The sequence below is a fragment of the Amphiprion ocellaris genome, chromosome 12, assembly GCF_022539595.1.
Source record: "Amphiprion ocellaris isolate individual 3 ecotype Okinawa chromosome 12, ASM2253959v1, whole genome shotgun sequence".
Lineage (NCBI taxonomy): Eukaryota > Metazoa > Chordata > Actinopteri > Pomacentridae > Amphiprion > Amphiprion ocellaris.
In genome coordinates this window covers 13,365,941-13,380,516 of record NC_072777.1, presented here as the reverse complement: position 1 = coordinate 13,380,516, position 14,576 = coordinate 13,365,941, and the positions used below count along the sequence as shown (strand labels likewise).

General features: G+C 38.6%; 1 protein-coding gene across 2 annotated transcripts in view; it reads right to left on the bottom strand.

Annotated features, from left to right (window-relative positions):
• Positions 1-14,576, bottom strand: part of igf2r (insulin-like growth factor 2 receptor) — a 52,587-nt gene that overhangs the window by 17,427 nt on the left and 20,584 nt on the right. For both annotated transcript variants that reach the window (XM_023265523.3, XM_035946057.2), the window contains exons 13-33: positions 14,416-14,571; positions 14,108-14,245; positions 12,496-12,646; positions 11,953-12,121; positions 11,748-11,863; positions 11,387-11,546; positions 10,418-10,594; positions 10,224-10,319; positions 9,989-10,090; positions 9,002-9,164; positions 8,346-8,522; positions 6,920-7,066; positions 6,088-6,266; positions 4,592-4,679; positions 4,155-4,364; positions 3,931-4,061; positions 3,131-3,234; positions 2,856-2,983; positions 2,505-2,701; positions 1,530-1,656; positions 1,069-1,200 (exon numbers count right to left, since the gene is read on the bottom strand). In XM_023265523.3, coding sequence (XP_023121291.2) covers positions 1,069-1,200; positions 1,530-1,656; positions 2,505-2,701; positions 2,856-2,983; positions 3,131-3,234; positions 3,931-4,061; positions 4,155-4,364; positions 4,592-4,679; positions 6,088-6,266; positions 6,920-7,066; positions 8,346-8,522; positions 9,002-9,164; positions 9,989-10,090; positions 10,224-10,319; positions 10,418-10,594; positions 11,387-11,546; positions 11,748-11,863; positions 11,953-12,121; positions 12,496-12,646; positions 14,108-14,245; positions 14,416-14,571 — 3,048 coding nt within the window. The remainder of the gene's footprint in view (positions 1-1,068; positions 1,201-1,529; positions 1,657-2,504; positions 2,702-2,855; positions 2,984-3,130; positions 3,235-3,930; positions 4,062-4,154; positions 4,365-4,591; positions 4,680-6,087; positions 6,267-6,919; positions 7,067-8,345; positions 8,523-9,001; positions 9,165-9,988; positions 10,091-10,223; positions 10,320-10,417; positions 10,595-11,386; positions 11,547-11,747; positions 11,864-11,952; positions 12,122-12,495; positions 12,647-14,107; positions 14,246-14,415; positions 14,572-14,576) is intronic.

Here is a 14,576-nt window from a genome sequence, read left to right as displayed (position 1 = left end):
ACAGACAGTCATGACGCATAACCTCATGTTATATAAACCATCCACAAATCTCTGCAAGATTAAACCAGAAGTAACCAGAAGAGAGCTGAAAGAATGAATCCCTGAACTTATTTGCAGTGGATCCAAGAACTACAAAAATCTTTATCTGTAAATGAAATTGAAGTCAACAAAGAAAACAAAGACTAGTAGAAACCATAACTGAATAAACCGCAGGTGTTATTTATTACCGGAACAGTCACATTTTTTTCCCTAACATTCTTTCTCTGAGTTAACTACTGTCACACAGGGAAGAATCAAAATCTCCCAGTGCATGCAGCAGTTTATTTTAGCTTTTATAAAAGGCCTGTCATAATGATTACATAATTGACTGAATGCAGATATCTAAGCTGCAATCATTTACCATAATCATTAAAATGATTTCCATTTAGCTGTACAAAAACAGCTGGGTGAAACTACCAGAAATTATGTATTTCAACCACTATTTCCACATCGTTTTCCACCATTTGTGCCTCCTCTTTCTCCTCCAGTTTAATGGTATTAACTGTTTATTTCAAGGTGTTTAACTTCTAATACTGAACCATTTCAAGGAGCATCTTAACGTCATGGATTTAGTCCAAAACTACAGCCTGACTGGTTTAAGCCATATGACAAAAGAAAGTCAAATAACATGGAATAAGCCATTTGTTGGCTGTGCAGCAAAAGCACTAATACCCGTAATCCAAAACTAATAGAAACAAAAACTGAACAGGAAAAGACAAATTCTTACCTGTAATTAGTTGTAATACAATTAATGATCAACTAGAATTTTATGATTATAGCAACCTTGTTCATTATGAGGTCAGTGTACACAGCAGAGTCACATTTGTGCACATTTTCTGTTACAGACTGAGTGTGAATCAAATATCATAACATAACAAATACAGGCTGATTTCATTGCTCACGCTTCACAATTCATCCCATCAAACTGATGCAAGAACAAAATTTAGGTGGTGCAAGTCAGTAACGTGGTGTAGATTTTTCCACGTCAGTCGCTAATTAATAACACACAAGTTGGGTGGATTTACATACCAGTTCCAGGGCTGCATCCTGCGTTGGTCACATTTCCACAGATGTTCATACGGAACATCTTCCTGTGTTCTTCATGATCGTACACAGTGTAACCCCCTTCCTTCATCAAGGAGTTCAGGTCAAACAAATGACCTGGGAGAATTTGGGGGGGGGCGACATGACACACCTTTGAATATCCAGTTTTATACAATTATGACTGTTCTTGTATTTATGTCTATTTTCACATACTCTATGAACACAGTTACTGAGATGATGGGTTCATCAGAAAGTAAGAAGGCCTGTTTACCCATTTGTAGAGCTAGATACATTTCAACCACTGCATTTTCAACTTGTTGTGCTCCCAAGTTGTAATTTTGTAACAATAAAGGGACACACAGTATGTACAGTAGATTTACAAGGTGTACTAAGTTTCTGTTCATCCGCACGACAGAAATCAGTGGGGACAGAGCGGATCGTCTGACCTGTAGCAGGGTTGGTTACTCTGCAGTCGTCATGCTGGGTGCTGTTTAGAGGGCAGGCAGCAGCTGTTGACCACAGGAAGGTGTACACACAGTCTTCAATCTCAGAGATCAGAGTAGGCCGGGAATCCTGAGTGAGGGACAGGAGTACACATATCTTTTAATCAAATATATATTTGTTAATACACCTCTCCTGGCTATTTTATCGGTCTAGTGGTTTTCTAAGAGATGATATGTATACCTTAGACTCATCTTCAGCACTGGGAGTGGCCAGACATTTTAGCTAATGTACAGCAATTAGCTTGTTTTGACTAATTCAGTTTCAGGGACTATGGAACCAGACGAACTAGACAAGGAATGTGTGAAGGAAAAGTTCCTTTAGTGGTTTAAGTTTGTATATACACTGCACTGAAAAAGCATGGAAAAAATAGGATTAAGCAGTGTATAGATAATGGATGGATGAATGTATTTTCAATGAAAAAACATGTTTCAGCAATTGTTTTAGTTTTCAGCTACTTTAAATATACAATATGATGTCTTCTTGCAAAGTATTATGTTTGCAATAAGAAATACAGACGAGGATAATGACTAAATAAGGCAAAATTGTTACGTTGGTTCCCTTGGTTAAAATACTGGTTTAGTTACTTGAAAGGCTCTTGGTAAATTTCTAGCTGTGGAAACTATTTATGTGTCCAATTCATTTTTATGTTCTTTTTCCCTATATGCAGCAATAGGACTAAATACCAATCCAAAAAGATTCCAATATGTATTTTGTTGACAATGAAGAAAATTATGTACCTTAATTTAAAAAAGAAAAAGGTTTTAGGTGCTCGTTATGACACTAAAATTCAAAGACAATAATTAAAACTAAATGCTACTAATATGATTACTGTTAGTTGCAGCAGACTGACATCTGTGTCCAGTGAAGAAGGATCTCTTCAGATGTATTAGATCTGTCATTAGTAGAATGTATCTCACCACTTTGTCTTTGTCACACTTGAAGCGGATGATGGTGCTCCTGTGGCGGCTTCCATCTGGACAAAGCTGGCCACTGGTGTACTGCAGCTTCAGGACATTTCTGTCCCATGTAGGACTGGACTGCACCTCCCCCAGACTCACATACTCATCCCCAACCTTCATACAGGACGCTGCACTGGACGGACACTTCCATGAACCTATTGCAAGATGAGCAGAGGGTCAGCTTTGGATTTTACTGGATCCATTTTAGAGAATATACATTAAAGACAGAATTCAATTTCAATGTGCTAAGCAAACCCAAGCAAAATATGAAGCTGTGTCCTTTACTAAAACACGAGCACACAAACTGACCTCCCTGCTGCACCAGCGACCTGCAGACATTGATGTAAAACCGTTTGTTCGTGCCCTCAGTAGATAGTTCCCAATTCTTAGAGTCCATAGCCAGAGGGGAGAGGTCATAGGAGTGGCCCTGATCATCACTGAAAACAGAAAATAAAAAATGGATGGAAATTCTGCATATGTGTCTTCTTAAGGAACTACCTGGATATAAGGTGAGAATACAAAGAGAGGAAAGAACGAGAACAGGCATGAGGAGGGTGACACATGAGGTGGCAGAGTATACTTACTTGTAGGAGCAGCTGGTGATTTTGACTGGGACACAGGCCAGCGCAGTGGGCCAGCTGAACATGTAGGTGCAATCTGGAGTCTCTTTAATGAACTCTGGTTTTCCCTGAACAAGTGACATAACATAACATACAGAGAAAATCATAGTTACTCGATGAGATGCATCAATATAAGATGGATACTGATATAGGCAATGTTAGCCTGGCTCGCTCAAAAGTTTGGAAAAGTCCCTTGAAGCTGTCTTGTTTACAAGCTTCTACCAACTTAGTGATCAAGCTAGTCACCAACAATCATCACCAACCATTCCAGTGTGCAATTTCAACTAGAAACGCATTTTCACAAAAATTTGGACCTCATATTATGTGTATATTTTTACATATACCACCGCAAACAAAGCAACCACCTGAGAGCAGAATGGGACACATTTACGCAGCTTTGATGTGTGTTTAAAGGTGAAGTCTGCAAATCTAGAGAAAGATTGTTGACATTTAGGTAGCATATTTCAATGTATGTGTATGGCTGTGTATGAAAAATTGATTATTTTCTCAGCACATTAACAGAACAAACAGTTAGTGCACCATGAGGAAACATTTGCTTAATCTGACAAACGTGTACTGGTTTACAATCACATACTCCACCTTTAAGTGAAAACAAACTACAAAACAACTTGTTAGCAAGTTGCCCTATGCAAATTTCACTCTAGGTCCAAATCACAATGAACCTCATCAGAATTTTATAGCATGGTAGTCAATCATTATTAAATTCAGTAATTTCTGCCTTTGCATGCATATGTAAAACTCACAGGATGCTTGTCAGGGTGGCAGGAGAAGTAGATCTCTGTGGATCTTTGGTAAATTTTATGACAGGTCTCTCCATTGGTGTAGTTCAGGATGATCTGGTCTCCCACATAGCTGAGAACCTGGTTTGCCATTCCTGCATACACATGAATACGGGAAAACACACATTAAAGAGAAAGTACAAGAATAATTACACCAATTCTACTCTAGTTTTTTTACATCTGCATACCTGCAATCTTGTGGTTTTCTCCATCCACTTGGCAGGAAGACACAGATTCAATGCCTGTGTCTGTGTGGGTGCAAATGTCTTTCTGGAGCGCACTGCAGACCGACAGGTGGTAGGTGTATTTCTCATTCGTGACAGGGTAATCTTTGTCCTTCAGAGAGTTCAGGTCGAACTCGTAGCCACTCTTCGGGTCACGAACCCGACAGTCAACACCTGGGATGAAGAGTTCAGATTAATTACATTAATCTATTAAAACTTCATTATGGTCTCTGATGCAGTTTAATTTCAAACACATTTTTTGGACATCTCCATGGTAGCTGTTCTGTGAACAAACCCCAAATTTCAATTATATGTTTTTTTCCTTAGTCATAATTACCTGACAGCAGCAGTCTTAACCTTAAAATATTTCTCTACACTCTGTCACATGAATACGTGTTTACCTTGGGACTTCCTGATAGGGCAGGCCTCGGATGTCCTCCAGATGAAGACATATTCACACCCATCTTTACGATCAAACATGGGAGAGCCCTAGAGGTAAACGAGCACAAACACACAAAATTGATGTTAACAATGATAAAATTAGTGGGCTGCATGTTGAGCCGAAACCATTTCTGAGCTGTTGCTGGGAACTTCATTTGCATTTATGCTTCCTCCCAAATGAACCAGAACGGAAGAACTACAGACAGACTTCATTATGCAGCTGCTCCATGTGGTGCGCATTTACAATGAACAAAATAAGAACATGGCTAAAATGAGACTCACTTGCAGGTATACCTTTGTCAAATATGGGACAATGCATCATAATGGGGATAGTGACCCGTTTTGTGGGAAAAAAGAAAATGTGGTTTTAAATTAGTCAGCCTTAGAAGTTCTACTGACGATAGCCCTGGAATATAGAGCTTTACAGAAGACTAACATTTCCACTTCTTTTATTATTTGGGACTGTCAGAAACTGAAAAAAAAACAGATTGCTCTTTTGTTTTTGTGCCATTAAGCAACCAAGTTTTACCAAATTCCAGACAATGCAAAACTGTATTTAATCTGGTATTTAATGTGCCATGATGCAAAATGATTAAAAGCCAGAGATCAATAAGCCCAAATGTTATCAGTTCTGATATTGGTACTAGAGATATTAGGAAAATATCTCTCTTATTTATTGCTGCTACACAAAAACTACCTTGCACATTTTGTCTCACCAACTCTAATTCTTCTATTGTGCAATTACTGACAAAGGTCTCTGTCAGAGTCTGAGTGAGGGCCAGCTCTCTTTCTCACAAGTCTAAGTCCATCACACACAGGTGGGGAAATGCAGTTTCCCACTGCTTAGCTCTGAATTAAACTCTTGTTAGCCCGCAAGTTATATATGCTAGCAGCCTAGAGGCCAGACACAAAGATAAGGAAACTATCCGAACATGGTTAATGAATAAAAGTAACCATTAGCTTGCTGACTGTGTATTTACGACTGTGTTCATGAATTCAATTTGAAAATGGGCAGGACATCATCCAAACTGCCTGTGTATTAGCCCTCAGAGCAGAGAGAAATTATTAATTTGAAGGCTGGAGACAAACTCTCTTTCTTTCTGTATTTTCACCCTCTTTCTAACTAAATGACAGTGTTGGCAGTGGGTAAAGTATTCTGTTTTCTTGAACTAAACTAACAAGACCGCACAGTAAAAAATAAAATTAAGTGTTTGTTTGGTTTTTTTTTTTTACTGTGAATGTAAGTAATGAAAGACAGGCAATTTAAAATAACAGATGATTCTGGTCTTCAAAATGACCAAAAAGGTCAGTCAAGAGTAACGCTTAAGTACCAGATCATTAAGAAGTATCAGTAAGAGTGATGGTACTGTTAAAAGCTTTACCCATACCCACCCCTAGTCGTGACCTGGTTAGTTTAAGAGTGGGTGGTCACAGTCGGAGCTGTAATGATACTCACTGGGTTGTCATCACACTGGAAGAGGATGCGTGTTGAGAAGTGGGATGAGGAATCACACTGATCTCCGTTCTGGTACACAATGCTGATGGAACCGTCGTCTGCCACTTGCGGGCTCGACTGGACATATCCCAGGTTGTAACTTTTCCCATCGATCACACCACAAGCACCCAAAGGACCCACTACAAAAGGGACATAGAGTTTAATTCTGTCCATTTTTCTACATTTTTCCTGTATTTTTCCAAATGTATGGACCTTGTTATATAAAACAGAGACCATTATAAATTCCAACCCTAATTATGACATATTGCTACATATCACTTTATGGTAAATAAATATAAAGCCTGATTTTAAAAAAAAAGATTAAACTGATGATCGATTAGCAACAAGCGGTTTTACTGTTATGCTTTACATCAGTTTCCGATACATGTGGATAAGGCTGCAACTATTGATGAAACAGTTTATTATGGACCAGAAAAAACTGGCATTTCCGCAATAAGCATGAATAAACAAACAAAAAACATGATTCCTTGATGACAAAAATACTTGCTGATCATTTCTCTTTTGTTGAACTGATTAACTCACTCAGCTGATTTCTGTTAGTTTTGTTTTTAGAGCCTCGATTCAGTAACCTAAGCAACAAAATTCTGTTCAACAAGGTCAGATATATGTATAATAAATTTAGTATCAGGCGTTCTATTGCTATTATACAAGCAAGGTAAGTCCAAACCCTTACTCCCTTTGGGTTTAATATCTCATGTTTGATTTCATCACATTATCTATTTATTTTAACATCATAACCTTATGTGCCAGTCTAAACCTCTCATTTCCTGACCTGGACAGTCCTTCAGAGTTGGAAGAGGTTTGCAGACGTTGATGTAGAAGTTTCGTGATGTGGCCCCATCGGTGTTTATAGGAATCCAGGGGCTGTCGTCTCCATTCCGAATCAGGTGACTCAGGTCATACTCATTACCATGGGAATCTAAAGGTGAGATTTAAAAAAAAAAAAAAAAAAAAGTATATTTACAAACACACATGCAAGGGGAGGCGTGTCTATGCCAAGCCATTTTAACATTTAACAACCAAGTTTGACTATCCGAGAATAAAACTAAAAATAACAACAGCGTTGCAAATAGTCAGAGTTACACTGTGACTAGTTTGTATATTTATTCCAGCAATCTGTGATCTCATTCTGACCAGTCAAAACAACAGTTAGAAATACCTGTGATTAAGTTTTGACTAGTCAGAATACCAGTTGCAGATATCTTAAATGTTGTAATGACTATTCAGAATTCTTGTGCTTCCCATTGGATAGTAGTCCAGCAAAGTCTTTGAACAACGTTACCGGCAGCAGTGATGGCTACTGTGGTGGATAAGACTGTTAGAAAATGCTGTAAAATAAGAAGAGCTAATTGGCAAAGAGCTCGTTGAGGATGAGAGATTTGTTTGAGACTCACAGTTAAAATTTTCTAGACCTTTGACCTCAGGCTGCTCTGATGTGGTGATGAAGCAGGTTGTCTTATGTGGTTATGGTTGCAGTGCCATAGTATGTTTGAAAAACAAGCAGCACTCGCCTCTGACTTGCCGTAGCCTCCAACCGCTAGAGTTTAGCGTAACTACAAATATTTGAATTTCATTACGCCCAGTCAAATTTCTAGTTTAAGATATCTGTAATTATACTATGATTAGTCTTAATTACAGCTTAAAATGTGTACATCATTCTGACTACGTAAAACAAAACTTAAAAAAAAAAAAAAAAAAAAATCACAGTGTAGAGGGGAATTAAAGATATATTCAACTGGACTAGCCAGTATTAAACTATGGATATTTGAAACTGGAATAATATTAGTCATATTTCAGCTGCAGACATCTACAATGTGAAAGTCCATACACATGAATGGAAAAAGTGATGTAGTTTGTTAAGAAAGACAATGTGGACATCTTAAATGTTTTTTGTTTTTTTTAACTAGGAAGAACTGAATTATAGATATTAGCAATGCATTTCCAGATGCTAAAACGGCTTATCATAAGTGCATATGGTCTGAGATAGTGCTTTATTCTGCAAACAATGTGCCTCTTTTCAAAGTTCCAGTACGTACTGATATATGGGAATCAAAATTAACTATCAGGTAACAGGAACTAAAAGCTAAATGAATACCTGACTAAATAATTGTAAGAAAACTTAAAGAGATTGAAAATTAATTTAACTATTATTTACAGTCTGAAAGTCCTTCTACTGTGTACTGTGCATGTGTCCATACCAGTGATCCTGCAGTCAACTGGAGCAGGCATGCAGACCAGTGCAGTGGAGAACTCAAAGAGGACGTCATGGACCACATGGTCAGGTGACGTACCCACGTTCTCTTGTATCATTTTTAATGAGCCATGTTGGGAGTTTGGGTCACACACAAAGATAATGGTGAAGGTGTCCCGAGTTGCTGATGAAAAAGGAAAATATAAATACAAAGATGGAATACAGTGCAGATCCAAGATAATCTTCAGTGCTCTAGAGTCAATCTTAAATGGAAAATTGATGTGTCAGTTTTTTTGGCACTAATAGGTAGATAGACTTTATTTGCCTTTTCGAACGGTTTTAGTTGTAACTGTTGACACAGCCAATACATGTGACGAAAGAATTTTTTAAGTTAAGGTGACAGGACACATGAGGGAGGTCATTACTTGTGGTATTCTTCTAAATACTAAACTATGCTTGAAGAACAGCGATATTCATTATTCATTTTGAAGGGACGTACTATTTTTCATGGTTTTCATCCTGTAATTCCATAACTTGGCTATGTGCATCAATGTTGACAAGTACCAAAATCCATCACTTAAAAATGTTAGTGCCCTACAGCTATTCAATTCAACTTAACATTGAATTTCCATGATTTTAAAACAATGTTTGTGTTTTTGGTACCAGTAGGATCGTCTAGGGGTCCCTTATATGTTAGTTGGAGGTTTCCGTCAGTGGAGTACTGGAGGGTCTTCTCCACCCCGACTGGGCTTAATGGAATCCCATCCTCCAGCTCACAGCCAGCCACACCCGGTCCACATTCTGCTACATCTGAGCAGATATTTACCTGCAGGGAGAAGGGATTATACTTTTGTGTACGGAGTGTGTGCAGCGCTTCTCTTCAATGTTAGGGCAAAGAGTAGCCATCAAACATTATCCTTAATCACACTACCAGTGAACACGCTGTGTATCAAATGCATACTCAATCTAGTCAAGTGCGCCATATCTAATCATCTAAAGACTCAAAACTGTCTTTGAACAGTTGTAACACACACACACATGCACACACATACACACACACAAACTCTCAAGGCTAAAGCAAAGTGGAATTACCTGCAGGATCATACTGCCTCGCTGAGGTGTTGAGTGTTGGTTGTTTAAAGTTAAAATGATCATTTAGGAGCTTAACAGCTGTCTTTGGTCAGAAAGTTAAATTACTATTTTAATAACCTATTAATTGTTTTGTTTGCATGAAAAATGACAAACCTTTAAAGATCCCAGTTTCTCAAATGTAACCTTCTACTGCTTTTCCTTGTCTTACATTATGGTAAACTATACCTGTTTGACTGTGCAATCAGCTAAACGCTAACTACAACGGGGATTCTTCACTGTTTTCGGCAACTTAATTGGAACTATTTTTATTTTGTCTTTGAAGCCCAAGAAGTCTGTGGGCATTTTCTGCTCTGTCACATTTTCACTCACTATAAGCAAACTTTTCACAGCAATATAAAGTCCTCTATGGAAACCATTCAACAATGGCTGGAGGTAGAGAGAACTCAAAAATGTATTCTCTGTAGTATAACTCAATTATAAGGTCATATATCACACAACATAGTTTCGTGCTTGTTCTTTTTTATGGTTACCATATGTACTGTTGGCTGGCTGTCTTACCAGGAAGTCCTTGTTATTCCCTTTTGTCTTGTATCCAGTCTTAGAAGCCAAAAGCTGAAGGTTGAACTCAAAGCCAGTGTTGGGGTCCACCACGGAACAGTTCTGAGACATCAAGAAGACGTACATTTTAAAACCATTTTGACATATTTTATTATCTTGACCATACTAATTTCCAGCCTAAAATTAGTATGTATAAATTATATATAAAAGGTAAGATTCATATAGGTGAAGTCACATTGTTCTTGGTGGTTTTGATGGCACAGGCAGCCCTGGTCTCCCACATGAAGTTGGCAGTGCAGTTCTGTTCCATCAGGAATCGTGGTCCCATAGACTGCACAGTGTAGAACATAAACACACATCTCACACATCTGCAACATGTTCGGTGTTAACAAGCTGCACATTCTTTTTGTCAAAACCGTTTTCACTTACTGTAGTTCCTCTGGAGCAGACTAGATGGATGCGTGTTGTGTATGAGAGTTTCTGGCCGTCTGACATGCAGGCAGAGCCGTCTGTGAACTCCAGCAGCAGCCGGTCCCGTCCCTCGATGATCGGTCCTCGCTTGGAAACACCCATGTTACTGACTGACACAACCTCCTTCGGAGAGCCCTTGAGGATAGAGAGGGAAACACATCCTAAATCTCTAATCAGAGACCACTTACTCTCTGCATTTAGAGGCCAAAAGTTATTATTTAGATGTTTACACTGATTATAAAAGGGTCTGGGCAAAGTAAGTACAAAGGAAGCACCATGTTTTGTACAGTTCCACACATTACATTATAGGTGTAACCTTTAATTGAATCAGTTTGTAAATGACAAACTGTTACATAGATCAGCTATTGGTGGCAATCTGAGATTGGCATATTGTCTTGGTGAATATATTTGGCAAGCAGATGTGATTTTGCAGGCTTTGCCATCTTACAAGGCGCAGAAAGCAACAATAATTAATAAAAATGGACTTGATAACTTCATTTTGTTGTTTTATTCACTGCCTGCTAAAGGGCTGCCCCTTAATAGATCAAATCCAGAAAACTAGACTATAAACTTTCATTGTGGCTGATACGTAGCTGCAACAGCAAATCTATTTTAAAGCTTCATGTCAGTTTTGCTCTGTTTTTTGTGAGTATCTATGGCAATAAAACTAGTGGACTCTGCTTGCTTCCAAAATGTGAATGACTTGCACTTAACATTGTACCTGAGTGTCTCTTGTTAAGATACAGACAGAGAGGCTGCTGCTCCTGCTGCTCTGAAACGTGCTGATAACGTACACATTCTGTGTAGACACAGTAAGGTTGAATAGTGTACTGGGATATCACTGATGCATGACCAGGAGGACATGGCACTTGTGACTCTAATTCAGTTACCACTGTGCTTCTTTCCGGCTGCTTAGCTGTTACAGACCTGCTCGGTTATGTACTTCATCTGGCAGACAGATGCATCATGGTCACAGCCCAGTATAGGGTTGATAGGCCGACATACGTTGATGTAGTACTTCTTTACGTTCTTGGTGTCAGACAAATCCATTGCCTGCCAGTTTCTGCTAGAGGTGGAGCGTGATAGGCTGGAGGCAGAAAAAGAAAAAATGTAGGTGAGGAAGTAAGAAGACCGGTGACAACTGCATCTCACGCTCAACTGAATCTGTAATTTGTTCATTTTGTTGTTTTTTTTTCTTGATTTTATGAATACTTGGATAAAGTGTGTTAAAAACCATTTCTTGTATTTAATGACTTAAGACAGTTTGGCATCTGTTACCATGCATTACCTGGATAAATCATACTGTTCAAGAGTGTTAGGATCTGTCACTAAACACTCATGAGGCCTTTCTGGACATGCGTAAGATGTGTACCAGCGGAAGTTGTATGTGTACTTGTCTTCAACCTGGAATCAAAGGGATCATAAAAAGTATATCAATAACATTCTGAGACAAAGTTGAAACAGCACATGGAAAGAGGAAGGGAGGTGTCTACCTGAAATTCAGGTTTGCCAGGTCCAGCTGTTGGGTCACAGAGGAAAGAGATAAGAGTGGATCTGAGGGTGTGTTGTTGATTGTTGTACTCAGAGCCATTGCTGTAGGTCAGCTGGATCAGGCCGTCGTAGTAGGACAGACGGGAGTTTGCTTCTCCAAGACTCCAAGAACTAAAGTGGAAAGGCAGAGGGGAAAATATGATAAGATTTAAGTTGCCATGTCATTGATGAGAAGAAAATAATACAATTTAATGCGCTATCAATATAATGGGAGATAATTTAACTTCTATCAGATATATGTTATGATAGAATTTCACCAGATGGGGTTATTATTAAAGCACAAAAGATAATCTTCAAAGCCCTATTAAAAATACAAAAGCACAAATACCAACATAGCAAGCCATGGCAAGCAGGCAAGGTTTATCCCGGCACATTACCAATATTTCTCTATTTTATAGGACAACATACATGACAGTATATGGCTGTGCTCAGTTGCAGAAATGTATAGTTGTTGATCTTCTTGCATGTTCATGGCTCCGTCTTACCTCTTTTCCACCTGGCAGGCTCCGGCCTTATCAGGACACGTGGCAGCTTTGACTCGACCACAGACATTGATGTAGTAATCATAATTTCCACTGGTCAGGTTGTAGAAGCCACCGTCAGGTTTGGAGAGAGGTGACAGGTCAAAAGAGAACCCTGTGGAGCAGAACAGGTTAGTGAAACAAGGGCAGAAGTAGATTTAAAGAAGCAAGTTAAACTGAACTGGTCAGATTTTTATGGTCTGATGTTACTAAATGGAATCTCTTCAATGATCCACATGTAAACTTCCTACACCATCCACAAGGTGGTAGAGTTGAGGATGAGTAAAGAAAGTTCCCTTACAGCAAATTCAGTAGATTTAATTATACATTAGGATCAAAAGTTTTAAAAACACACAATAAGTTTACGCCCTTGTTATCCTCCAAATGTAAACTACATTTGAGAACAGAATGCAATCAACTGTATCTGACCCTGCTTGTCAAAAGACTGTGGAAATGTGAAAATGATATGAGGTTGAGGGACAAATACAGGCATGTCCTGCTGAAGCCAAAAAAACGTGGATTATAGTAGAGCTAAAATGACTAGCTGATTATTCTTTCGAGAGTAAATAAACTCCCAGCTTATTTTGTTCACTTCAAACTAACCTCAAGTGAAACAGGTAATGCAGCTAAAACTTTTTCACATCATCTTCTCATGAACAGTCATCACTGATGGACCCTTTTGCCTTTTATACACCGCAAAAAGTCAGTAGGTTTGTCAGGCTGCTTTGAAGTGAAAACAAAATGAAAACATTGCGTGACTGATCAATCTATGCTATGCTAAATCAGCTGACTTATTTTGACACTCCTTAAACGTGTGGCCTTGACTTGTGTGAACTAGTGCTTCTGGTTTTCTCCACAGGATAAATATATTAGGACTGAACCTTCAGAGCTGGTGCTTTGAGTCATCATTTGATCATTCCTGATTCAACTCAGACTCTTGATTGATTGGTTTATCCCTCTTATGACATATACTGTGCTTGTGGTTAACTGACAAGAGAAGCTGACACCTAATACTCTTGTTACTGTTTACCTTTAAAGGAACACAGCCTTGCAGGTCACCTGTGTGTGACAGTAACCAGTCATGAAGGCTAGATAGGCCTAACTTTTAATGTGACTTCCAATTTTAGAGTCATCTCTATCCATCATTATTCATTACTATTAGAATAATTATAATAACACCTATTATTGATGATGGTAATCTTCAGACCTGTTTCACTGTTTTCTTGCATTTCGTAAATGTATTGTTACTAAATGATGAAAATAGTTGCTAGGTGCGTTTAAGATCTTCTCTTTAAGAGTGAAAATCAGCTAAAGAAAATTCTGGCAGCAGAATTCTAAATCTGGGCTTCACACTTAAAACATGATGACTAACTCTTAATTTATAGAAAGTATACACACGATTTATACCTAAGAAATACTTATTCGACTCATAGACATTCTGTATGAACCCCGTTACTTCGTTCTTATCTTTTCTCCGATTCTGTATTTAAAATATTGATCAGCACAAACCACACTGATTAAATTTGTGTATTTGTGTGTGTGTGTGTGTGTGTGTGTGTGTGTGTGTGTGTCGTACCAGCCTGAGGGTCCTCCACCTTGCAGTCGTCTCCTTGCCTCTTCGAGAGGACGCAGGCAGCAGCAGTGTACCACTCCAACTCATAAACACATTGATCAGCCGAAATGCTACGAAGGACAGGAGCGCTCTCGAGATCCCCTGAAAGAAAACAGAAAAAGTGAAGAGTAGGAGGAGGTAAGAGTGATTCAAACGTCTGAAAAAAGTTAGAATCAGAACCAACCGGATAAAAATATATACAAAGAAAAACAGAGTATTAAAGCATTGTAGCAGATATATTTCATGAATACTTATGGCTCAATTCAACCTACCTGGTTTGCATTTGAGAGTCAAGATAGTTTGGATCCTTGTCTTTCTACTGATGCAAAAACTTCCATCAGTGTACACCAGCCTGATGTCATTTCCTATTTTAGTCTTCTGAGGAGATGAGAGGAAGCTGCCCAGGCTGATGGCACCATGATTCTTATCTGGG